The 27,157-nt window shown below is 39.9% G+C and overlaps 1 protein-coding gene across 1 annotated transcript in view; it reads right to left on the minus strand.

Annotated features, from left to right (window-relative positions):
• LOC126251412 (kinesin heavy chain) overlaps positions 1 to 27,157 on the minus strand; it is an 85,786-nt gene that overhangs the window by 27,285 nt on the left and 31,344 nt on the right. The window contains exons 7-10 of the mRNA XM_049951823.1: positions 25,829 to 26,015; positions 21,301 to 21,546; positions 11,483 to 11,689; positions 2,281 to 2,427 (exon numbers count right to left, since the gene is read on the minus strand). Coding sequence (XP_049807780.1) covers positions 2,281 to 2,427; positions 11,483 to 11,689; positions 21,301 to 21,546; positions 25,829 to 26,015 — 787 coding nt within the window. The remainder of the gene's footprint in view (positions 1 to 2,280; positions 2,428 to 11,482; positions 11,690 to 21,300; positions 21,547 to 25,828; positions 26,016 to 27,157) is intronic.

The following is a 27,157-nucleotide window of genomic DNA, read 5'->3' on the forward strand; positions in this document are numbered from 1 at the left end:
TTTTGAGACGTTTGTATTCCTTTTTGCCTGCTTCATTTACTGCATTTTTATATTTTCTCCTTTCATCAATTAAATTCAATATTTCTTCTGTTACCCAAGGATTTCTATTAGCCCTCGTCTTTTTACCTACTTGATCCTCTGCTGCCTTCACTACTTCATCCCTCAGAGCTACCCATTCTTCTTCTACTGTATTTCTTTCGCCCATTCCTGTCAATTGTTCCCTTATGCTCTCCCTGAAACTCTCTACAACCTCTGGTTCTTTCAGTTTATCCAGGTCCCATCTCCTTAAATTCCCACCTTTTTGCAGTTTCTTCAGTTTCAATCTGCAGTTCATAACCAAGAGATTGTGGTCAGAATCCACATCTGCCCCTGGAAATGTCTTACAATTTAAAACCTGGTTCCTTAATCTCTGTCTTACCATTATATAATCTATCTGATACCTCTTAGTATCTCCAGGATTCTTCCAGGTATACAACCTTCTTTTATTATTCTTGAACCAAGTGTTAGCTATGATTAAGTCATGCTCCGTGCAAAATTCTACAAGGCGGCTTCCTCTTTCATTTCTTCCCCGCAATCCATATTCACCTACTACGTTTCCTTCTCTCCCTTTTCCTACTGACGAATTCCAGTCACCCATGACTATTAAATTTTCGTCTCCCTTCACTACCTGAATAATTTCTTTGATCTGGTCATACATTTCATCTATTGCTGATGTGCTGAAATGTTAATCATTTGCATATCCAAGAATTCAGTACACATCATGCCAAGCTGACACTTGTTGCACGTAGCCTTCATGGCATTGCAAATTTCATTGCCAGCAGTGTATAAGCAACATCGGTGTGCTACTTTAATACCCTTTGCAGAACAAACAAGTCAATGTGGGTGCATACGTTACATTAAGATGTCTTAATACAGGTAGATTCTACAAGAAAAAAGTAGCATGGATGTGGAAGACAGATGGTGAAAGCAAATATACTTTCACTATCTCAAGTCCTACAGGAATCAAATAACATAAGAAAATGGAGAAGAATACTCCAAACAGCAAACTGCTACTTTTAATCACTTCTAACTGCAGCAGTTCAAGAATAATTATGTTAGAATATGGAGAAGTCTTTTAGCATCCAAAGATCAGCACCACCCAAGTTTGTTGCTTTGCTTTTTTTATTTACTTTTTAGAGACAATATCCCAGTGAAATATTTTTGAGCTTCGATGTACCGGCTACGTAAATTAGCTACTCCAGTTTCATATTACCTCACCTTTCAACAGCTGGTATAAAGAAAACTTTAAAACCCAGCCAATCCACTTCTGTAACGAAATTATGTATCGTATAATCTTACATGAATAATGCTCGAACCCATATTATTTATCATCTTAGTACTGGAAGAATATCTGCCAGTTATGTATGCATCATTAGGAAATGGTAGTTACAGAGAGACAGAATGGCTGACCAATACTTATCTTCACAAGGTGAATTTCCTCGTACTACTGATAAACACACTAACCACTGAATGTGTGTTAACTGCACTGCCTTTTATACATGGATAAATACCACTTAACTGGCTGAGAGAATAACTGTCTTCCTTTGGGACACTCAGTACCTAGTTGCTCAGCATGCTCTACAGCACAAGTCAAGTGACCCAAGTGCTTGCTGCACCAAGTAGATTGTTTAGTTCCTCCCACCTAAGTAATTTCCATTAACTCTTGAGCACTTAAGTAGTTTTCATGAACTCTTGGGACTGGAACTTCCAAACAACCTCACATCCTGCCACCCTCCTGAATGCCTCCTTCAACATACCTCATCCCTTTTGGCCGATTTTCTTATTTACTCAGTATTCTACTGTTACATTTCTTCTTTTTAATCTCCGTGTGTACACATCACACTCTGTGGTTTATCCCCACCTCCTTTTCTGGTTTTCTTGTACTTCTTAGCAGCACTGTTCACACGACTCTTACTATGATGTCTTCCACTTTGTCTACAGTTCCCCTTGTTCTCAGTACTGGTGGGACCCCTCTCAATATTGAGTCTAAGTGGCCCGCCTCTCACTTCCAACCTTCCCTAACAAATTCCTCTTTCCTAATAGTTCCAGAAGACAATACTTTTGTAAAAAAGTATTTGTATGTCTCAATAGACAGTAATTACAATCTCACACCTTAAGGTAAATATTAGCTGAATTGTTTCCTCATGATTTAAAATTTTTCTCAAGTGAATTTTACTTTTTACATCATGAACTAGAAGTGCTTAACAATATAATACTAAATTCACCAACTTTAAAACAAACCTTCATATCATTATCACCTCCAATAGCAACACCAATTTCTCCTAGATCTTTCAACAGGTTGGTGAGCATTTCTGTTATGCGTTTCCTTTGGTGAGAGGACATATCTTTCAGTTGCTGGAGTTCTGATGATGTTGAGTTCAGCGCAGACTGAAAAAGAAATTATTTCAAATAGCAAGTGGTATTTTGTTACTGTATGTAGAGCATTGTACATTTCATAGTATATGTGTAATGAATTATGATAAAAATAAAATAGAAAGAAACATTCCACATGGGAAAAATATATTAAAAACAGAGATTCCACGACTTACCAAACGGGAAAGCGCTGGTAGATAGGCACAATAAAAAACACACAAACACACACACAAAATTTCGAGCTTTCGCAAGCCCCGGTTGCTTCGTCAGAAAAGAGGGAAGGCGAGGGAAAGATGAAAGGATATGGGTTTTAAGGGAGAGGGTAAGGAGTCATTCCAATCCCGGGAGCGGAAAGACTTACCTTAGGGGGAAAAAGGGACAGGTATACACTCGCGCACACACACACACACACCTATCCATCCACACATATACAGACACAAGCAGACATATTTAAATATGTGTGTGTGTGTGTGTGTGTGTGTGTGTGTGTGTGTGTGTGTGCGCGCGCGCGCGCTCGCGAGTGTATACCTGTCCTTTTTTTCCCCCTAAGGTAAGTCTTTCCGCTCCCGGCATTGGAATGACTCCTTACCCTCTCCCTTAAAACCCACATCCTTTCATCTTTTCCTCTCCTTCCCTCTTTCCTGACGAAGCAACCGGGGGTTGCGAAAGCTCGAAATTTTGTGTGAGTGTTTGTGTGTTTTTTATTGTGCCTATCTACCAGCACTTTCCCGTTTGGTAAGTCATGGAATCTCTGAAGTATGATAATATATATATATATATATATATATATATATATATATATATATATATATATATATATCACACACAGAGGTGCCCCTGCTCCAATACAATAACCAATCACTGCAAAAATGATTATGACTTGTTCTGACTGTTGCTTCAAGTAACTTTAAAGGTAATCCACGATATGTCTAACCTTGAAACAGAAATAACAGCCACCAAACTAATCATAACGTTGCTGTTTCTGTGTATAAATAAAGCTGTAAGTAGTAGATAACACAGAATTTTTCTGCTATACGCAACACTACAAAGGCAGTTATGTACTATAATTAAGGATAAAGTATATGTGCGGAAGTATGGTTTTGAATAACTATTCCTGAAATATGTGCATGTTCGTGATCTTTTGTCAGAATCTAACAGCTATTTACAGTCCATTTGAGGTACACCACAATATAAATGAGTGATTAACAATCAATCTATCTGACTGCATGAAATTTAAACATTCGTGGTTTAAGATGAAACTTAAGAAACGTAATTCTTATAGTTCTGCTGCTATTGCATTTTTAATGTCACTGTACCAGTAAGGGCAATGTACTAGAAGGCACTATTATGAAAATGGAAGAGGACATAGATGAAGAGGAAATGGGAGATATGATATTGCGTAAAGAGTTTGACAGAGCACTGAAACACCTAAGTCGAAACAAGGCCCTGGGAGTAGACTACTGATAGCTTTGGGAGAGCCAGCCATAACAAAACTCTACCATCAGGAGAGCAAGATGTATGAGACAGGGGAAATGCCCTCAGACTTCAAGAACAATATAATAATTCCAAGCCCAAAGAAAGTAAGTGTTGACAGCTGCAAAGATTACTGAACTATCAGTTTAATAAGTCCTGGTTGGGAAGGTAGTGAGACAGGGTTGTAGCCTCTCCCCAATGTTATTAAATCTGTATATTGAACAAGCAGTAAAGGAAACAAAAGAAAAGTTTGGAGTAGGTATTAAAATCCATTGAGAAGAAATAAAAACTTTGAGGTTCGCCGATGACATTGTAATTCTGCCAGAGACAGCAAAGGACTTGGAAGAGCAGTTGGATGAAATGGACAGTGTCTTGAAAGGAGGGTGTAAGATGAACATCAACAAAAGCAAAACGAGGATAATGGAATGTAGTCGAATTAAGTCAGGTGATGCTGAGGGAATTAGATTAGGAAATGAGATGCTTAAAGTAGTAAATGAGTTTTGCTATTTGGGGAGAAAAATAACTGATGACGGTCGAAGTAGAGAGAATATAAAATGTAGACTGGCAATGGCAAGGAAAGCGCTTCTGAAGAAGAAAAATTTGTTAACATCGAGTATAGATTTAAATGTCAGGAAGTCGTTTCTGAAAGTATTTGTATGGAGTGTAGCCGTCTATGGAAGTGAAACATGTACGATAAATAGTTTGGACAAGAAGAGAATAGAAGCTTTCAAAATGTGGTGCGACAGAAGAATGCTGAAGATTAGATGGGCAGATCACATAACTAATGAGGAGGTATTGAATAGAATTGGGGAGAAGAGGAGTTTGTGGCACAACTTGACTAGAAGAAGGGATTGGTTGGTAGGACGTTCTGAGGCATCAAAGGATCACCAAATTAGTATTGGAGGGCAGTGTGGAGGGTAAAACTCGTAGAGGGAGACAAAGAGATGAATACACTAAGCAGATTCAGAAGGATGTAGGCTGCAGTACGTACTGGGAGATGAAGAAGCTTGCACAGGATAGAGTAGCATGGAGAGCTTCATCAAACCAGTCTCAGGACTGAAGACCACAACAACAGCAATAGATGTGTACTGAATTGCTACAACCGAAGGCCCTTTACTGTGACTTCATAGTGGCCGCTAGCTCAAAAATACTGTGCCCAGAGGTAAGTTATTATTCCAAACTGGGATCCTCTGCCCCAATGCCAGCTGGATTGGGCTCAAAGGAACAAAGTTCTATAAGAGCCTGCAGTCTCAATTTTGAGAGAGAATGAAAGATGAGTAAAAAACAAAAAAATTACAAGAATGAATGACAAGGGGCGGGCCACTGTCAGATCAATAGCAGGGCCGCATGTGGTCTGCAGTCTGCGCAACTTTGGTCTAGAACACAAATAATCTATTTACCTGATTATAAGATGAGGTTTTTCCCAAATTTGTCATTCGAAAAACACAGGTTTTTTCTTATATTTACAGACGAGACTACTTCTGCTGAGGTAAATGTTTTTACAATGTTTAACAGATTAATACATGAGACGCCTTACATTTACAGATGTAGTTTTGGCCATAGAGCTTTTGTACAAATTTATTTTGAAGAGTTCAGAAGGGTAATGTTTAGCAAATAGTGCTTTCGTTTGAATAGGATCGAGTTTTCCCGATACGCAGAAGTGTTTGATACAGTATCGATCTTGCTAGATCAATCATGTGACATTTGACTTGTGGTGCTAGTGCAACTGATAGATACATCAGGAACTACAGTAATCTAATTTATTTTAATAATAATAAACAATTGCTTTAACTCCTCATGTGGAGCATAGGGCTGCAGCAAAGCATCACCATCTTTTTCTATCTTCTACTAGTATTTTCACTTCCTCCCATCTATTCCTTGCCTTTGAGCTTCTGCTTCAACTGATTGTCTCCACATAATTCTAGGTCTGCTTCATCTCTACTTAAAAATCTGACAATTTTGTGATGCACACAAGGAAATGTGCATTAAATTCTATCAACTCACAACCTTTTGTTGTTATTTGAATAGGTTTGCAAAAGGACCTCTTATACATATATGGATACCGCATACATATATTTATGCTGATTTTAATGTAACTGTAGCATTCAAAGGTGAAAGCCTTGTCCTTCAAACATCATTACACTATTCTGAACCAAAGACAGTATTTTACTTGGTTATGAGAAACTAATGCTTTACGAAGTGTGTTGCAAATGAAAATTCAGTAGCTGTTCACATATTAGCATACTGGAGGAAAATGTTATCAGCCTTTAATCATCTTTAGAACAATACACTGGCATTCAGATGAAACTAGAAGGAAAAGTAATACAGAATCAAAAGTTCAAACAAACAAAACAAATCTCATTAAACTGACTGCAATTATCACAAGAATAAATTATTAATGGAACAACGCATTGTGGAGACAGTACCAACAAATGGCACTTGATCGTGGGATGAGCAAAAGAAGTTCGAGAATTGGACTGAATCATGATAACTCTCTTTTATTTATGTATCACCTGCTTTAGTTTCATATGACCTGCACCCTAAAGGATATAGCCATCCATGTTTCACTGTTGCTTAAGCACAGCACTATGGAAGGCTTGGAAGGAGTGGGGGGTGGGGGTGGGGAGACAGGGTCACAAACATAGCTGAAACTGAGTGTTGAGAGGGGACTGGTGAGCAGGCAGCAAATTTCACATTGCTGCCAACCAGAGGAATCTATACTGTGTACTTTGGCTTTTTTGAATATCTACCACAGTTTGCCTGAATACATTTGTAGTCAGAATTGAACTGACTTCAAAATATGACAAATTTTCAACAATAGTATATATTTCTGCAGGATATGCTAAACATCACGATTCGTGCAGCAATACTGCCGACGGCAATGATGTGTTATTATGAAAATGATAGGGGGTGTGTCAGCTGCTGGTTCTACACAGCCAATGAGAGAGCGGCAGGCAGACGATATATTTTTATAGCGAAAGACACTGTAACATTCTCTCATCAGTATAGAAGCAAAATAAACTATGTGTTAAAAAGAATCACAACATATGCAGAAGACTTATTAATAAAAGTAGTTGCTTTCTTAGAAGAGAGAGAATTTCAAGACCGCTATTGTTAGTTCTATACACAGTTCTACTGGTGTAACTGAACTTAGGTAACATAGACGTTTAGTTTTTCCAGTAACTATAAAATTTTACCATGAGTGAGAAGTGTGGGCTCTGTTGTAGATTTGTGAGTAGTGGGGTACGGTGTGGGGTTTGTTCAAAGTATTTTCATTGGGAGGAATGTAGTGGGGGAGCCAGTGTGCATTCTAGCGAGATCCTCTCCTGGGAATGCAGAATCTGTAATAGAAGTAAGGAGCGAAAGATTTGTGCCCTTCAGGTGCAGTTACAATAAACAAAGGAGGAGGGTGAAGGATGCTGGGGAATGGGAACTGGCAGCTGGCAAAAAGGCAGTGAGGATGAGGAGGTATTCAGACAGTTGTACTTTGTGTATACGCAATAGATCTGACCAACTGTCAGAGTTGAGTGGAGAGGAGCCTGCTGTAGCTGTAGATGTAGAAAACATGCAGCAGACCTCAGCAGTTAGGAGGCCTAAGTCAGTTGCAGAATCTAACAGAAAGAAGAAGGTTCTGCTGCTAGGTAGTTTGCACGGTAGAGGTGTGGGCCAGCAGTTGCAGGAAGTGTTGGGGAGTGAGTACCAGGTCACCAGCACTGTGAAGCCTAGTGCATGTTTGGCTCATGTGACTGACAACATAGGAGAGTTACGTAAGAAGTTTGCGGAGGAGGATCGGGTAGTGATAGTGGGTGGAGCAAAAAATAGTCTTGAGAGGGACGGGGAATATGATGTAGGTGGTGACCTGGTAAAGATAGCCACTCAAACTGGTGGCACTAATGTGCATTTTGTGCAACTGTTTCAGCATCATGATCGACCTCATCTTAATGCAGCTGTTAGGCGCGTTCATATTGGTCTGGAGAAGGCACTGATGGCAGCGGGCATGGGTCACATTGCAGTGGTGCCAGTTGAGCCTATCAGTAGATCGGGTTTCAATGGGCAAGACCTGCACCTCAACAGGTATGGGAAGGGGAGGCTGGCAAAGCTTATAGGTGACAGTGTAGTGAGTGGTGGTGGGATCACTCAGAGAAAAATTCCTGTAGTAGTTGATGTTAGAGCTGCACCTTTTTTAGATTAAAGTCAGCTGATAGGTATACCTGCTTAAACGAAGTCCCTCTAACTAAGGAATCACCTTCAGAGGACATCATGTTTCCAAGTAGAGAAGGAATTAGCATATTTCATCACAATATAAGAGGTATTACAGATAAAGTTAGTGAACTGCTTATAGATTATTGGTATTTCGGAGCACCACTTAAATAATTTGACAATTCAGAGGCTTCCTTTATCAGGATACAGATTAGCTGGCTGGAGTTCCTTACGGAATGGGGTAGTGTCCATGTATGTAAAACACAGTATTCCATTTGAGTTCATAGATGTATCACGGCACTGCACTGAACAGATATTTGAATGTTGTGCAGGGGCAGTTGAATTGAGTGAAACTGAACTTCTTATTGTTGTTGTCTCTAGGTCCTCTAGCTCTGACTTCAGAGCATTTCTGCTCAAGCTAGAGAGGGTTCTTTATTCACATTATTGGAAATACCAGAAATTAGTTGTATGCGGTGACTTCAATTTTAATTTTGTTTATGATCGTGCAAGGAAAAGGATGTTGGTAGATCTCCTAAATTCATATGATCTGATGTAGACTGTATTTTTTTCAACTAGGGTGCAGGGGTACAGCAGCACAGCCATAGACAATATTTTTATTCATTCTTCATAACTAGATGGGCATTCTGTTAGTAAAAGAATGAACAGCCTTTCAGACCATGATGCACAAATTTTAACACTAAAAGACTTTTGTACTCAAACAAATGTCACATATAATTACAAATTACATAGCAAAGTTAATCCAACAGCAATAGGGAGTTTTATAAACCTCGTCAAGGAACAAGAGTGGCAGGATGTTTATAGTGCCGATAACATAGATGAGAAATTTAATGCTTTCCTTAACACATTTCTCTTGCTCTTTGAGAGTTGCTTTCCACTAGAACGTTCTGAACGGGGTACTAGCAGTAAAAAGCAGCCTGAGTGGCTGACTAGTGGGATAAGGATATCATATAAAACAAAGAGGGAATTATATCAAAATGTTAGTAGTCACAATCAAGCTACAGTGCCCATTACAAACAGTACTGCAAGGTGCTTAAAAATGTTATTAGGAAGACAAAGAGTATGTGGCACACAAATAGAATAGCTAACTGACAGGATAAAATTAAAACCACATGGTCAGTTACGAAGGAAGTGTCTGGTCAGCAGCACAAGGTCGACGATATAAAGTCAGTTCGTAGTAAAAATATTTCTGTTACTGATAAATCAGATATATGTGCAGTATTTAACAATCATTTTCTGAGCATAGCTGGCGAATTAAATAAAAATTTAGGTTCTACAGGGAATCAAATAACACTCTTGGCAAATGCCTTTCCGAAATTGTTGTCTGAAATACTCCTCTGTGATACAGACAAGGGGGAGACAGAGTCAATAACTAAATCACTGAAGACTAAGGACTCCCATGTATATGAGGGAGTGTATAGCAGAATATTAAAGTGCTGTGCAGCACATGTTAGCCCTGTGTTTAGCCATATTTATAATTTCTCCTTTAGGAATGGTCAGTTTCCTGAATGATTAAAGTACTCAGTAGTAAAGCCCATTTATAAAAAGGGAGGGATAATGTAGACAATTTTAGACCTATTTCCATGCCATCAGTGTTTGCTAAAGTTATTGAAAAGGCTGTGTATGTAAGAATAATTGATCATTTTATATCACACAATTTGCCATCAAACATACAGTTCGCCTTTAGAAGTCGTTTAACAACTGAAAATGCTATTACCTCTTCTCTGTGAGGTATTGGACAGGTTAAACAAAAAGTTTCCAAAGCTAGGCACATTTTTTGATTTAACTAATGAGTTTGATTGTGTTGTTCACAAAATATTGCTCCAGAAGTTGGACCATTGCGGAATACTGGGAGTAGCTCACAAATGGTTAACCTCTTACTTTTGCAACAGACAACAAAAGGTCATTATTCACAATGTTGAGCATGGCTGTGATGTGGGGTCTGAGTGGGGTAAAGTCAAATAGAGGTGCCCCAGGGATCAGTGCTGGAACCACCACTGTTCCTTATTTTTATAAATGATATACCCTCTAGTATTACGGATAACTCCAAAATATTACTATTTGCTGATGACACTAGTATGTTGTGTGCAATACTGGGTCAGTTTCAAATAGTGCAGTTCATGACCTAAGGTCATGGCTTGTAGAAAATAAACTAAAGCTAAATCACAAGAAGACTCACTTTTTACAGTTTCTAACACGCAATTCAACAAAACCCAACATTTTAAATTCACAGAATGGGCATATGATTAGTGAAACTGTACAGTTCAAATTTCTATGTGTTTAGATAGTTAGTAAACTGCTGTGAAAGCCCACGTTCAGGATCTTGTTCAGAGACTTAATGCTGCCATTTTAACTATTCAAACAGTATCTGAAGTAAGTGACCATTCTACACAAAAATTAGTCCACTTTACTTATTTTCATTCGCTTATGTTGTACGGTATTGTATTTTGGGGTAACTCTTCCCATTCTAAAAGGATAGTTTTGGCTTAGAAACGAGCAGTTTGGGAAATAAGTAGTGTAACTTCGCAAACCTCTCATCGACCCCTTTTCAAACGTCTGGGTATTTTGACATTGGCATATATACCAATGTCAAAATACCCAGACTTGTGAACACACACACACACACACACACACACACACACACACATTTTACTGTCATTTCTTGTTAACAATATCAGCTTATTCCGAAGAATAAGCAGCTTTCACTCAGTTAATATGCGGCAAAAATCAAACCTGCATTTGGAATTGATGTAAACAATTTGATTTTGTTTATTTTATTTCTCCTTGTATTATCAAAACTTAGACAAGCAATACATCGCATATGTTTAGAATAGGTGTAATGGTAACGTTTTAGGCACATACCTAACATCAATAAAAGTTTGTAGTTTTGATTAGCCAGAATATGTTAAAAAATGAATTTTTCTCAAGGAGCCTCTTCAAAAATGGGGGTCTTATATTCAGGATTATCTTACACTCGGATAAATACAGTAAATATAGATTGTAGCAATAAAAACGAATTTCAATTTCTAAAAAAAATATTAGCCATATAGATTGTTTATCAAATGCATCTCAATTTGCGAAGTTATAAGATCATGTCAACATGCCAGACTTCTCAATGTAGGAAGCACTGCATTGTAATAATAGTAATAATAATAATAATAATAATAATAATAAATAATGAATGATTGTTTGCAATCCAAAAAGATACCCAAATTTAATACTGACAAAGCACTTTAACTTTTTCCACAAAATAATCGTCGGTGTATCTGCAACTCTCTAACCATCCTTTTGAACATGGAGAGATTAGAGTACTTGAACGATAATCCTAACTACGTTTTTATATCAATCAATGGAATTTGGGAAAGGAGGTGAAGTTTACCTGTTTCTGCATAAGTTCTTCTGTAAGGCTTTCATATTCCTTGTTTTTCGTTTCCACTTCTTGCGACTTTTGGTCATAATTAACTGCTAATTCTTCCAGAGCTTGAAGGACTTCTTTCACTTCTTCCTTTGCACTCTCATTCTCCTGCTGGATCCGATTCATCTCTTGCTGGAGCAGTTCATAATCTCTCCTAGTTGATGCAATAAGCTGTAATGAATAAAGATATATTTGTCATGGCAATGCTATTACAAACAATGCAATGTTACTTGTTCATTTAGAGCAAATTTCAAACAATTACTGCAAATATTTGCCTCAAGATTTGTAGATATCACACTTCAGTTAACTTTCTTTAAAGTGTGGCAAACTAGAAAAGTAGTGGAGGTGGATTTCTTTATAATACCACAAAATCAACATTTAACAGCTTAGTTCAGTTTCTTGTGGTGTGAAACAGTGTTCTCTACGATAACAATGGAATTCCACATATATTCCTTATTTACATGACACCGCTAAAAATGAATGTGGTACATAGCATGGTATTTAAAACAAAAATACATTTGTTAGTCACCAATGTTTGAGAGATTTCTAAATGCAGATCTACTGGACATATGTAGATTCACTTCAGCTGATTTATAATGACATGGATACTCCATGCCAATCTTGTTGCAAGTCTCCACACTACTGAAAACGGCAGTTGTGCAATTTTTTGGAAATGCTTCACAGATGTGTAAGCATGGATGCAATTGTTTTTGAACACCCAATGAAATCCCCTCCTTAGTTCTGTTTAAGCAACATTACAGTTGGGATGTTTTGTGTTCTTCAAGATAATATATGTGGCATTAGTTAAAGTTTTAATTACCATCTTGAGAAAAAAGTTATATAGTTAATTCTCCTTTTGTTTGCAGGTACAAGTCTGCAGGTCTCGTGAAAACTGAAATTCCCACACCACAGTAACATAACACACAAGAGGGGCAGCCATTTAATAAAGTGGAGTGTCGTAACCCCATTTTTTGCATCTGAGGGGGAAAGATGCAGCAACAATTGATACTGAGACCGACGAACTGTACAGTAACAACACATTATTGTACCCAGGATTAATGAGGACACCACAGCTGTTTTAGTAAATATCACTGAAGAAAATATTCCAGCTAGCTTTATTTTTTGAGAACTATTAATTTTACCATAATTAGTTTTGGGCATAAGTGTAGCGAGGCATTCTTGTGCAAATTAGAAAAGGATATATTAAATCTAGGATGGAATGTAACAATATTATGAAAACGATAGTTGCTACTCACCATATAGCAGAGATGCTGAGTCACAGATAGGCATGACAAACAGACTGTCACAGAATAAGCTTTAGGCCAATAAGGTCTTTGTCAAAAGTGGCTGCAACTTAACTTGTATGCCATATAAATGGTTGCACAGGCAGCCCTGCTTTAATGGGATAGGTGATGTTTGTGACCTGACTGGAGTAGGTGGGTGTGGGAGGATGTATGGGACAGGTCTTGCATCAAGTTCTATTACAGGGATACGAGCCATGAGGTAAGGGGTTGGGAGCAGGGGTTGTGTAGGGATGGATGAGTGTATTGTGTAGGTTCGTTGGCCAGCAGAATACAACTGTGGGAGAGGTGGGAAGGATAGTGGGCAGGACAGTTTTCATTTCAGAGCATGACGAGAGATGATCAAAATCCTGGCAGAGAATGTAATTCAGATGCTTACGAGAGGAATGGTCCTCTACGGCCAGACGGTGAGAGTTTGGGAGGTAATGGGTGACTGGAAACATAAGGCATGAGAGATTTGTTTTTGACGAGGTTGGGAGGATAATTACGGTCTGTAAAGGCCTCAGCAAGACCCTCGGTATATTTCGAAAGGGACTGCTCGTTGCAGAGGATGAGACAACCACGGGAGGCTAGGCTGTGTGGAAGGGACTTCTTGATATGCTGCTGCTGCTGCTTACATCTATTACTTTCCCCTCTTTGGGGAAGTGTGAGGGGGAGTTTGTAGCCTTTCGGCTTTTACTCCCCTGTGAACGTGTGTGTGTGATTTTTCTATAGTTTTTTGGTGTCTGTGACTTGTGATGTTTGTTTTGAGTGAGTCTGGTACTTGCCTGAGGTAGGCGAAGAGATTTGTGTTATATGGGAAGGAACTGGATTAGGGATTGGGATTTTCTCTTCGACTTAATCGTCGAAGATCGTCATAGGGCGCTTATGCTTATCGCGGGACATGTCATACCGACCTAGGGAGTGGATGAGCACGTTACCGGATCTGGAAGAACCCTCATAGAAGGCCCTTGCCAGATCCTGGAAACGCTCTCTCAGGAGTGGGATTTCGGCTGTGGCGTGCAAGTCGTCCGTGGGGAATCCATAAGGTAGACGCAGCGCCCTTCTGAGGGTGCGGTTCTGCAGCCTCTGGAGTTTGTCCAGGTGCTGCTTTGCCGCGTATCCCCAGACAGGGCACGCATACTCCATTACCGTCCTGATCAGGGCCTGGTATAGATTTACTGCTACTGGGCAAGGAAGGGAGCTGGTTGTGTTCAGGATAGGGTATAGGATGGACATTCTGGCGCAGACCTTCCTGTGGACCTCGTCTATGTGGGGTTTCCACATAAGACGAGAGTCCAAGGTTACGCCAAGGTACTTGGCGGTTCTGCGCCAGGGGAGTTGGATTCCATTTAGGTGAAGGTGGAGGGGGGGACGTTGAGGAGGTTCGCGCCTTCCGAGCCTGCGGGTAATCAGCATTGCCTGCGTCTTCTCAGAGTTGATGGTGATGCGCCAGCGACGGGCCCATGTTTCCATGTCATCTAAAACCTTTTGTAGCCTACGGATGACCAGGTCCTTGTTCGTGTTTCTCGTGTAGAAGGCTGTATCGTCGGCGTACTGTGCAGTGTGCACCAGGGGGGCCGTTGGTGTGTCCGCAGTGTACAAACTGTACAATACGGGCCCCAGGACCGATCCCTGTGGCACCCCAGCACGAATACGCCTTCTGGTGGAGGTGGCAGTTTCTACTTTGACGGAGAAAGTCCTATTCGTGAGATAGCTCTTGATCAGCTGAACTATGCTCCCGGGAAACCCTTGTGTATACAACTTGTAGAGTAGCCCTCTATGCCATACTAAATCAAAGGCTTTGGTTACGTCTAGTAGCACTATCCCACAGTAGCCTCTGTGGTTGAAGCCCTCTGTGGCTGCTTCAACCATTCTCATGACCTGTTGTGGGGCAGAGTGGTTCTGCCGGAACCCAAATTGGAAATCCGGCAGAATTTGCTCTCTGGTAATATGTTCTTGTATGGGTCTTAGTAGGAGGCGCTCATAGATCTTGCTGAGAGTTGGCAAGAGGCTAATCGACCTGTAGTGCTGCGGGAATAGAGGGTCTTTCCCTGGTTTGTGTATCGCGACCACTTCTGCATGTTTCCAGCAAGCTGGGAAAACACGGGATCGAGTAATCTCGTTGAGGACGTTCGCGATGTGTGTGATTGCTGTAGGTGGGAGATTTTTGACTAACTGATTAGTGACACTGTTGTGCCCTGGTGCCCTTGTGCCCTTTTTGTAGGGAGGGACCTGATTACTCTTGCCACGTCCTCGGGGGCAAAAAGTATGGGTTCGTCCTCTGGGTCCTCCTCGGCATTGAGGAAGACAGTCAGTTGACGACTGACTACCTCTTCATGCTCTTCATCCTGGGGTTCAGCCGCTTGGAACTGCTTCTCTAAGGAGTCGGCGAGGGCGTTGGCCTTTCCAGCATGGCTGTAGACCAGTCCGCACTCGCCATGCAGTGGCGGCATCCTAGCGTGTCGTTTTGTAAACTGTTTGGTCGCTTGCCATAGTGTATGATCGTCTACTTTAAGAGCCGTGAGGCGGTTTTGCCATTGCTGGTTTCTGTGCTCATTGAGCGCAACCTTCAGTTCTCTCTGTAGACGATTGAGCAGCCTCTTGGTGGCCTGATTTCTGGTAATCTTCCACTCTTTTGCCACTCTGTTCTTATGTCGAATTTGAGCTAGCAAGTGTTCCGGGAGCTGTATTTGTGGCGGTGGGCCATCCCTTTGTGGAGGGGTGGCTTCTTCCGCTGCCTGCAAGATGGTGCCTGTTAAGTCTTGTAGCGCTTGTTCTACTGTTTCGGCAGTAGGTGGCGGAGCGCGAGCGATATCAGAGGCGACAGTTTCCTGGTATCGCTCCCAGTCTGTACGTTTGTACGACGTCTGGTACCGTGGGAGTGCTACCCATTCTCCCACATCGAGCTCCAGAATCACTGGGTTGTGGTCGGAGGACATTCTGTTGATTGTCCTTGCGGCCACAAACCCTGCGATCCTCCTAGTGAGAGCTATGTCTAACACGTCGGGCCTGCCTCCATTTTTTGGAAAATGTGTGGGCTCGACTGGACCCCATGTTTCGAAGTGGTGGGTGCGCGCTAGTTGTTGCAGTTTGGCGCCTGCTCTGGAGGTTACTCTAGAATTCCAATCAGGATGTTTGGCATTGAAGTCTCCCCCAATTATGAGTTTGCCTTCAATTTGCCCTAGAGCAGCTATGTCTCCCTCATCTAACTGGTCATGTGGGGGTCGGTAGACTGCAACAATTGTTAGGGGTCCAGTGGCAGTGGTTACTTCCACCGCCACTGCTTCGATTTTGTTGGTAGCTGGTAAGAATACCTGGTGGTGGTGGTGGATCCCTCTTTTTACATATATGGCCACTCCTCCGCCTTGGGTTGGCCTGTCTTTGCGGTAGGTAACGTAGTTGGGAACTGTCGCTTTTATTCCCGGTTTTAGGTGGGTTTCTCCCATCATGCATATGTCGATGGAGAACTCCTTCATGAGTTCTCTGAACTCGACCGCTTGATTAACAATGCCGTCTGCGTTAAAGACGCACATTGTCAGGCCTTGAATATTCGGTCGTCTACTCCTGATGGGGTTTTGGTGCTACTGAGGAAGTCGCAGAGGGGAGCGACTGCTGGACTGTTGCCTGAAGGGCGACGAGGATCTGTGTGTTCTGCTTCTGGGCTTCCCTGAATTCCTTCATCATTTCCATGACGAGGTTCATGGTCTTCATCATTTCCATGACGAGGTTCATGGTCTGCACCATTACGCCTAACAACTGATCCATGGGGGGGGAGTGTGTGTGGGGTTCCCTAGAGCTTCCTTCGTCATGGTGGACCTGGTCGTTGTTGCTGTGTGTTTCCCGGTGTTGTTCTCGTGATAGTGTCTGGTGTTGTGATGATTGGGCCATGCTTTCGTGGTTCCTCGAAGGAGAAACCACTTCCGCATAAGTCGCCCTCAGTGTGTCCGGCCTTGGTTTGACCCAGGCCTTGTCTGTGTGTGTTGTCGTGTTTTGTTTTCTTGTGTGTCTGGGTGGGTTTATTGTGTTTTGCTTATGTGTGTGGGGGGCGGCCTTTGCGCCCTTTGCCTGTTGTGTGTGTCTTTTGTGGACCTCACAACCTTGGTAGCCCGCTGTGTGGTTTTTGCCACACAGCGCGCACCTTATTTGTGGGTCCGTGTGCTTGAGTGTGCATGTCCTGGTGTCGTGGGCCTCGGCGCACTTCCTGCACCTTACTGGCATGGTGCAGTAGGCGGCGATATGGTTCAGGCCCTGGCACCTGAAGCACTGCACCGTCTTGTTCTTACGGCGCAGCGGTTCAGTGGTGACAGGCACAGCCAGAACCATCTTTATCTCCGTTTTGTTCTGGGGGATGTCCGGGAGTGTGGCCTGGTATAGTGGCCACTTGCTGTCGATGTTGCCCATCTGCTGGACCGCCTTGACGACGTACCCCTGGGCAGTCAAGTCTGTTTTGATTGCCTGGGGGGACACTCGCCTTGGGAGGTCTCTTATCACTATGTTCCTGTTCCGTGTTTTAGTTGTGGGGAATGTGTAGTGTGGTATGTTTTTGTTTGTAAAAAGTGTTTTGACTGTTGTGTAGTTTTCAAGTGTGTTGATATGGAACGGGTGGCAGCTATTTAAGTGGAGGTACACCAGCAATACCTCCACACCACCTGCTGCTGCTGCTGCTGCTATGCCTATCTGCGACTCAGCATCTCTGCTATATGGTGAAATGGATAGATCTACTCACCACATAGCAGAGATGTCAGGTCGCAGACAGGCACAGCAAGAAGACTACTTAACATGTAAGCTTTTGGCAAAACACACACACACACACACACACACACACACACACACACACACACACACCAAAAATCACCATCTCAGACTGCCAAGATCATGTGTGTATGAGCTGCATCTGCGTGCGCGTGTTTTATCCGTTTCAGAAGAAGGTCTTCTGGCCAAAAGCTTCCGTGTTTAGTAGTCGTTTTGCTGGGCCTACTTGCAACTCAACATCTCCACATATGGTGATGAAATTGTCATTATGCCACCCTGGAAAATCTGTTGTTTGTACAAATTTCACGCTGTTATGATCATGAGGAAAGGTTTTCATTTGTGCCTTACAGTCTTACAATACTATATTGTAATTAATAAACAAAATCCTTTACTCAAGAATGTAATGCTGTGAAGTTTGTACAAGAAATCCTCACTGCCATATCACAATGGGATCAGGCTCAAAACTAGTTACAGCAAAATAAATTATTTCTCGAAATGTGTGCCTGGTTGCAGTTTTATTTTCAGTGATATTTACAAAAGCACAACTTAATGGTTAGTGTTGCACGCAATTACAGTGACAAAGAACAAAGAGTCAGATCATCCCAGAGAAGGAAGTGAAGACCAGTCATAGATCAGTTTTCAACATTTTACATGGTATTTCAAACATGACAAATGTATTTGGCCACCTGGTTCCACATCACCTCACATCCATCCAAAAACCCCACCAAACTGAAGTACCAGCTGAAATGTTACAGCTGTTCCAGACTAATCTGGACAACTTCTTTTCCACATAAGTACCACGGACAAGTGCTTCAAATACCATTATGATCCCAAGACAAAGGAGCAAAGCAAGCAGTGGGAATGTGAACTCGCCATCTAAGAAACACCTCAATACTATCAGAGAAAGTGATAATGAATGTTTTTGGGGGGCTATCATACTGCGGCACTAACAGATTGTGCTCATAAGGGTGGCAAATTGTTGGAGGAGCATATGACAACCTCCCAACATAGTACTTTTGTTCCACGAAAATACCCCACTTTATTCTGCACAGGATGCAGACATACATTTTGCTTCTCAGAGCTAACAAATTTTGTCTCATCCCCAAGACTCTCAAGACATGACACCCAGCCACCATCTTCCTCTTTCCTCAGATGAAGGAACCATTATGTGGCAGGCAGAATATTTCCTCAATAGCCAGGATGAAGACTTACACAAACAATTTCTCCACCAAAGCAACCATCACTGGCAAAAATGTGTTGGACTGAAGGGTGAATACGTAGGGGACTAACAGTCATCAAATTTCAATGCTGCCAATTCATTTTTTCAAGGTGACATAAAATTTATCACTATCCCTCAAACATTTCTGGCAGCTTTTGATTTCCATGAGTCAATACTTGAATGCAAATTCTAAAGTCCATTGATTAGTGGTCACAACTGTGAGAGCAAGTTTCAATTTTGCCACTTTAATGTAATATACTTTTAGTGTAATTTCTCTTTGACTTGCATACTGACACAATTTCTCAAATGGCATAATGGTTAGCGATGTTAATAGCAGGTAGTCTGCTTTAACCTAGGGCATTTGAAAATGGGATTTATGTTGACATGATGGGAATTATACAAATTTTTAAAGTATCTATAATAATTACTTGTGTGTGTGTGTGTGTGTGTTTTAACAATTACACACAATTATTGATTTATATGACACAACTGACAAGAAAACCTCTCTCAGAGTAATAATGGCAAGAAAGTATAGTATCACCATTTTGCAGGCAGTCCAACAAAGGGTGATTACGTGGGAGGGTGAAGGGCGGGGGGAGGGGGTAGAATTCCCCAATTTCTGAGTTCAAAAAACACTTTTCTGGGGTGAAAATAAACTATACCTCAGGTGAAAGCACATTTTTTGTCATGTTTAGTGACAACATAATTTATCTCGGATCTGTAAAACTTACAAATGCTTTGAATGTAAAGGTTTTATACACCAGTGTAGAACTTCTCTGCACTTTAGGAAACAAAACCCCGCAAAAAACATGTTTTTGAAAGATCTCTGATGTGTGGCAATACTTACACTGCGTATTTCCTTTTTATGAAAGTGTAAATACAAACTTCGGTAAATACAGCATGGTAGCTTCCGATGAACTGAGATTGAGACTGCACTGCGCAGTGAGGTTTTGTCAACCAATCGTAGCCCATGTCATGTGGTCTAGCCAGCAAATGGCAAGCCGATATTCAAAGCTTAGGACATGTGATGCCATCAGCCAAGCAACATCACTGTTAAGTAATGTGACTCAAAAACAGGAAAAGTTCATGGTTTAAATTAATATACCAAGTGTGTAGTTAAGCATGGTCCTAAGAAACTAGCTTAAAGTGCAGCAGCTGAATATTTCTGACAAGCATGACCATAAATAATTTCACTGCTGTGCACCAAACATTTCATGCATTACCTGGCTGAATACACGTTGTGTGTAGTACTTTGATTTTTCCATACAAAAGCCCATTACATGTGAAACTGCTCACGAACTCACCTCGCCCTTTTTTTGAAGGATAATTATACCTTTTTGCCATCATTACTGCGTAATTTGTAATATATGAAAGAACTGAAATAAATATGAATAACCAAACTTGAAGTTTGGTCTTTTTTAGCACGTTATCATTTACGATATATCAAACACAAATGTGCCAGAAAATGTTAAACAATGGCTCAAACAGGTGATTTTGTCGGCCCGAAATTTTTCTGAGTGGCTGGCCCACAAAGTGTTGGATTTCGAAAGGGTGTCAAATACTCTATGATTTAAGAAATTCATTGCACATTCTCGCACGAAACATAATTCATCTAGTATAAAAGGAAATATGCTTTGAAAATAACGTTCTCAAACCAACATTCACAATATTTTCCCATGGTCTGTTACAAATGTAAAATGTTCTGACGTAATGCTTATTGAAAGCAGTTTATTGTTACACAATACTGCATAGTCTTTGCACTTAATGCCTTTGACACATTTTACTGTTGGCAGACGCTTGTGTTTGGATTGTGTATTGTGGTTGTAAATGGTGCAATTTCAATGCAAAAAAGTTTTATTTTTGTGTTATTCTCATGTTTATAGTTTAGTGCTGCAGTATTATTCTGCAGTAGTAGGCAAAGTAAAATTCTTTGTTAGAGTATCAGTTCTTACTAGACAAATTAAAAAAAAAAATGAACTGAAAACTGAAACAATGAAAAATTCTTTAATTGTAAAAAAAAATTCCAGGGTATTTCATGGATGAAAAAACTGCCTTGTTTTCCATGATTTCCTGGTTGTTAAGGGGTGTATAAACCCTGCAACAGATACCTTGAAGAACTGTAGATACCTCGGAATGTGGAGATTTTGGGAGAACAACATGAACTCATCAGCTAAACAGATTCAACTGCACTCCTCAAATAGGCATAATGATACAAAAAAAGGGTTTTTTTTTGGGGGGGGGGGATGCCAAGGAAGTGATAACAGATCAATGGACATACATTTTACTGAATAGGCTTACAAACAGCAACTAAAATGCTTGCTTTTATCTCAAGTAATCTATGTAGTAAGGCTCCACATTCTGGAACCTATATGACCTGAAAGAAACTAAAGAAAATTGCAGACCTAGTATGATTTCAATCAAAAAATGAGAGAAATTTTCAACTGCTAATGTCACTGGCCACAGGTATCCCTTTGACTGCAATCATTCTGAAGAAAGATTGCATTAAAGCAATTAACTGAAAATGTTACCTCCTCTTGTTCAAGCATCTGATCCTTTAACTTCTCTACAAGCTGACTCTGCTGGTTGATCTCTTCATCTTTTTCATCAAGTTGCTGGTACAGTTTCTCACGTTCCTCTTCCAATTTTTGCCTCTCTTCATTTGACAGGGATCCAATCATCACACCTCCACCTGGAGTTGCTGGCACCGGGCCCAAAACATCATCTTTTTTAACCTCTATTGACTGAGTGATAGGTGTTGCAGCGTCCAGAGGTTCCTAGAAAGAGACATTTTTTATACTAAATGTTCCAATGCAGAGTACTTTCATTTCTATACATCATCCCTTACTACCATTTAACTGTGTGTAAACAAAAGCAATAGCTTGATAAATGCAATACAACTGAATTTTATATAATTCACAAAATTCGTGTATATAAATAGAGCCTTATAGTTTTAAATATAAATAATGTGAATGTAGCAAAACAAAGTAAAATATTGTAGGAAATTAAAGTTAACTTCATTATGAAGAATCAATTGAACATGACTAAAAATGTGTTCTGAAACCAAATGCTGCATGAAAATAATTGCATTTTTCCCACGTGGAATGTTTCCCTCCATTATATTAATATCATTAATTTGATGGATGTGTGTGTGTGTGTGTGTGTGTGTGTGTGTGTGTGTGTGTGTGTGTGTGTGTGTGCGCGCGCGCGAGTGTGTACCAGTCCTTTTTTCCCCCTAAGGTAAGTCTTTCCGCTCCTGGGATTGGAATGACTCCTTACCCTCTCCCTTAAAACCCACATCCTTTCGTCTTTCCCTCTCCTTCCCTCTTTCCTGATGAGGCAATAGTTTGTTGCGAAAGCTTGAATTTTGTGTGTATGTTTGTGTGTCTATCGACCTGCCAGCGCTTTCGTTTGGTAAGCCACATCATCTTTTTTTTAGATGTATTTTTCCCACGTGGAATGTTTCCCTCTATTATATTAATTGCATTCTTTGTCATATCAAGTGCTTAAAGTGTATTACGGACGGACACCACATTGTGAAACAAGGTTAATAGATGGTAACAATCATCTACTGTCAGTTATCTGTGTTCACCATAACACTCAACTGAAACTCTGCTCCTCCAACCATATTACAACCCACTGAAATATCAACCCTAACCTCCATTTGGAACTGAAAAGCAAAATATATATGCTGCATAAATCTGTGTGCCTCACAGAGCACTCGAAGACGTAAGTCAAACAAAGACATCTGGAGTAAGCAACATTGTCGGAATTATTAATATCCTTGGGAGAACATAACATGGCAAAACTATCCCACCCGATATATGAGACAAGAGTAATAACCTCTGACATCAACAGGAATATGATAATTCCTGTTTCAATGATTGCACATGCTGACAGGCGTGAACACAACAGAATCACCAGTTTACTAAGTAATGACTGCAAAATACTGACACAAATTATTTACAGGAGATGAAAGGACTGCTAAAAGCTGACCTCAGGACATTCAGTTCAGGCTCCAAAGAAAAGAAAGAAAAGAAGGAACATGAGAGAGAAATCTGATTCTATGACTTATCTTACAAGATAGACTGAAGAAAGGAAAATCTACATTTTAGATTTAAAGATTTTTTAAAAAATTTTTATTTTGACCACAATACACATGGGAATTTTTAAGGTGGCAGGACTAACATGCAGGCAGTGAAGGGTTTTCTATGACATGTAGTGAGACCAGACAACAGTTATAACAATGACATCAAACGGAAGATGTAGTTGAAAAGGGAATGAGACAGCTCTGTGAGTGTTATTTAATCTGTACATTAAGCAAGAAGTAAAGGAAACCAAACAGAAATTTGGGAAAGAGCTTAAGAGTTAAGGGTGAAGAAACAAACACCCTGAGATTTACCTATGACATTTAAAGTCCATCAGAAGAGCCAAAGATGAGAAAGATTACTTGAACGGAATTGGTAGTGTCTTGAAATGAGATGGTAATACAAATATCAACTAAACTGAAACAAGGGTAACTCAATGTACTCAAACAGAATCTGGTGATGTTAAGAAAATTAGATTGGAAAATAGATGCTGAAAGTTATAAACTAATAATGACTGAAGGTCTACAAAAGAATGCTGAAGATTAGATCGGTAAACAGATAATTAATGAAGATGTGCTTGTCCTGGGGAGAAAAGAAATTTATAACATACATGGAGTAAAAGAAGGAGATAGTTGAAAGGACAGATCCTGAGCACCATGGAATTGTCAATGAAGACACTTGCAAAGAATAGAGCAGCATCAAAGCAGACTTCAGACAGACCACAATAACAAATATGTTGTTGTTGTTGTTGTGGTCTTCAGTCCTGAGACTGGTTTGATGCAGCTCTCCATGCTACTCTATCCTGTGCAAGCTTCTTCATCTCCCAGTACGTACTGCAACCTACATCCTTCTGAACTTGCTTAGTGTATTCATCTCTTGGTCTCCCTCTACAATTTTTAACCTCCACACTGCCCTCCAATACTAAATTGGTGATCCCTTGTTGCCTCAACACATGTCCTACCAACTGATCTCTTCTTCTAGTCAAGTTGTGCCACAAACTTCTCTTCTCCCAAAACCTATTCAATACTTCCTCATTAGTTACGTGATTCTACCCATCTAATCTTCAGCATTCTTCTGTAGCACCACATTTCAAAAGCTTCTATTCTCTTCTTGTCCAAACTATTTATCGTCCATGTTTCACTTCCATACATGGCTACACTCCATACAAATACTTTCAGAAACTACTTCCTGACACTTAAATCTATACTCGATGGTAACAAATTTCTCTTCTTCAGAAACGCTTTCCTTGCCATTGCCAGTCTACATTTTACATCCTCTCTACTTTGACCATCATCAGTTATTTTTCTCCCCAAATAGCAAAATTCCTTTACTACTTTGAGTGTCTCATTTCCTAATCTAATTCCCTCGGCATCACTCGACTTAATTCGACTACATTCCATTATCCTCGTTTTGCTCTGCTAACAAAACATTTGTTTTGCTTTGCTAACAAATATAATTTCTCCAAATCATGAACCCCAAAATACTCAGCTGCTGCTAACACAAAGCTTCATACCTGACTATTTTCATATTATTTTCCTCAATAACAATAACAATTTCATAACAGCTTTGGGGCAATACGTAGCTCTGACCTCTTCGAATTTCTGCAAATTGCAAATTGGGAATGAAGAAGGTCTGATATCCTGATATTCTGCTGCTGTCAAACACTGCCACTATCATCATAACATTTGTGAGTGAGAATGGCACTTTGATGCCTAGGTATTAATGAAAGCAATGAACTGAGAAAACATCACTATCAATATTTATTATTTCACTATGCTTGCAACCTGTACCGTAAATGATTTCCTGTCTAACATAGTAACATTTACATAACAACTATCATGTATGCATGCATGTTTAAACTCTATTCAGTTCCTATAAATTTACAGTAATTTATACTACTTTAAAGACATATTTCCCCATATATCAGTAACAGAACCAAGTGAGGTGAAGGCATTTATATTACAAAAAATTTAGTATCTCTCTCCCAAATCTCTTTTTTTCCCCTTCCCTCCATGTACCTATTAATCACCAAGTATTAAGTGAGTTGGTGTGAAAACAGCGTTACAGACTCTGCAATATTATTACATACTTCCAATCAGAGACAGACCACTCATATTATACAAGTCTGATCATCAGAACTACTCTTAATATATAAAAACTAAAGAACAATTGGAAATAACTGACTTATACAGCTCATAATATTGATCATCTAAACAAAAATTTCATTTCTTTGTAAAGCAGCAAAAATTATGTTTTTTCTCTTTGATTTGCCTAAACAAGGATATCCTTCTTACAACTGTAACACACGACCCATTTTCTTCTCATCACACTACGAAAGAGAGAGGGTAGTGCCACTGATATTCACAATGATCATTTTGCTTCTTATTCTGCTGGTACTATTTATTGCCACACAGGAATCAAAAACCACCATTCAAAGTTTCATAAATGTTTGTGAGTAGCTATAAATTTGTTGCTGTTATCAGAGACAGGAGCCTTTTCCCCCTACATAATTTATTCAACCTAACTAGTGAAACTAAATAGAGTCTGTTTAAGGTCCAAGTGTTATCTGTGATGAGGTAAAATGTGACAACAGCATTTATATAACTATTTAAAACAAAGGGACGTGTTAAATTCAATAAGAAGTATTTCTATGGCTACCATGAAAAATTATAGTAACCTTTTGGTATAATACAAAGAAAACAGAAATACAATGGAGCCAACTCTCGGTAGAGAAAATTTAATACGAAAAAGAAATAAAAGCACTTCTGAACCCCATATAAAAGTAGTCTGATGTGACAATGGTAGACGAGTTGGAATTCAGTTATTAGGACTATAAAAAACAAATTTTACATACTTTTCAATACGTGAGACCGAGTTACAGAAGATGTCTCAATCACTTAAATAAAACCACTGCTAGCAGCACACAAGAAAACACAAGGAAAAAATCCACTATGCATTAATGCTCCATTACCTGCAAGTTCACCTGCTCATCTACGTTAACCGTTTCTCCAGAGCGCCACCTGCTGAGCTCCAATTCTAGTTTTTCCAGTTTCCCTTTCAGCCGTGCCACTTTCTCCTTCTCCTTCTCGTAGCGTCGCTTCCATTCCTCAGCAGTTAACTCTTCATTCACACATACCACATTCTTTATAGTCTTTGCTCTAAAATAGTAATGGAAGAAAATCAGTAACTTAGTTGTACCTTAATTTAAAATCATTCTGTGACATTTGTATGCATCTTGGAATTGCCAGATGAATTTCTTTGCAAAAATACTTTCCTCAGAGTTGTAGTCCCAACAAATTATATCTCCATTTTCAGTTGTTTGAAACAATTCAGAAAAGTGAAATACATAATGATTTCCCCTTCATTGGAGACCACAGCTTCTGACATGTCTGAGCAACAAGTTATGGTTGGAATATTACAACATATATGTGGTCATACGTGTTGGGGCAAGGTCCATGCCTGCCACAGCACTATTTTGGCTGTCCTTAGCATGGCATCATGTATGAAAGTGTGTCCACTGTGCATTCTGTTTCACCTTTGCACTTGATAATGACAATAACTCAGACTGTGATAGTGCGAAATAAATGACTAACGAAAACTTACATTCCAATGGTGAAATGGTGGAAAATTCATTAAAAAAGGTCATATTTTCAATCTATTAGTTCTCAATAACACAGCTCTTGTAGCTTTAGAGCCTTAACCCTAATTTCCTATCACTCCACAGAGGCCCATTTACACACTTTTCCTCGTTATGGTTTTTCATTCATACAGTATACTTTCAAAATTATTTCTCCACCCTCATTTCCAAACTAATTTTCCTATGCACACCCAAATACTTACTTCCGACAACACATTTGTAGCTTGATTCTAATATTTTACACAAAAAATTGAAATTCTCAACAATACTTGAAAACCAGTTGTTGAATGAAAAAAGTATGAAAAACCACTGGAAACTTCTCTACAACTGAATGCCTATTTTATTAACAGCAAAAATAACTATGGCGTAAAATCTAACACAAAATAAATAACATATTTAAAAACAAAGATGATGTGACTTACCATACGAAAGCGCTGGCAGGTCGATAGAAACACAAACAAACACATACATACACACAAAATTCTAGCTTTCGCAACCAATGGTTGCTTCGTCAGGAAAGAGGGAAGGAGAGGGAAAGACGAAAGGATGTGGGTTTTAAGGGAGAGGGTAAGGAGTCATTCCAATCCCGGGAGCGGAAAGAATTACCTTAGGGGGAAAAAAGGACAGGTATACACTCGCACACACACACATATCCATCCGCAC

This window comes from Schistocerca nitens, chromosome 4 (genome assembly GCF_023898315.1).
Source record: "Schistocerca nitens isolate TAMUIC-IGC-003100 chromosome 4, iqSchNite1.1, whole genome shotgun sequence".
Classification (NCBI taxonomy): Eukaryota; Metazoa; Arthropoda; class Insecta; order Orthoptera; family Acrididae; genus Schistocerca; species Schistocerca nitens.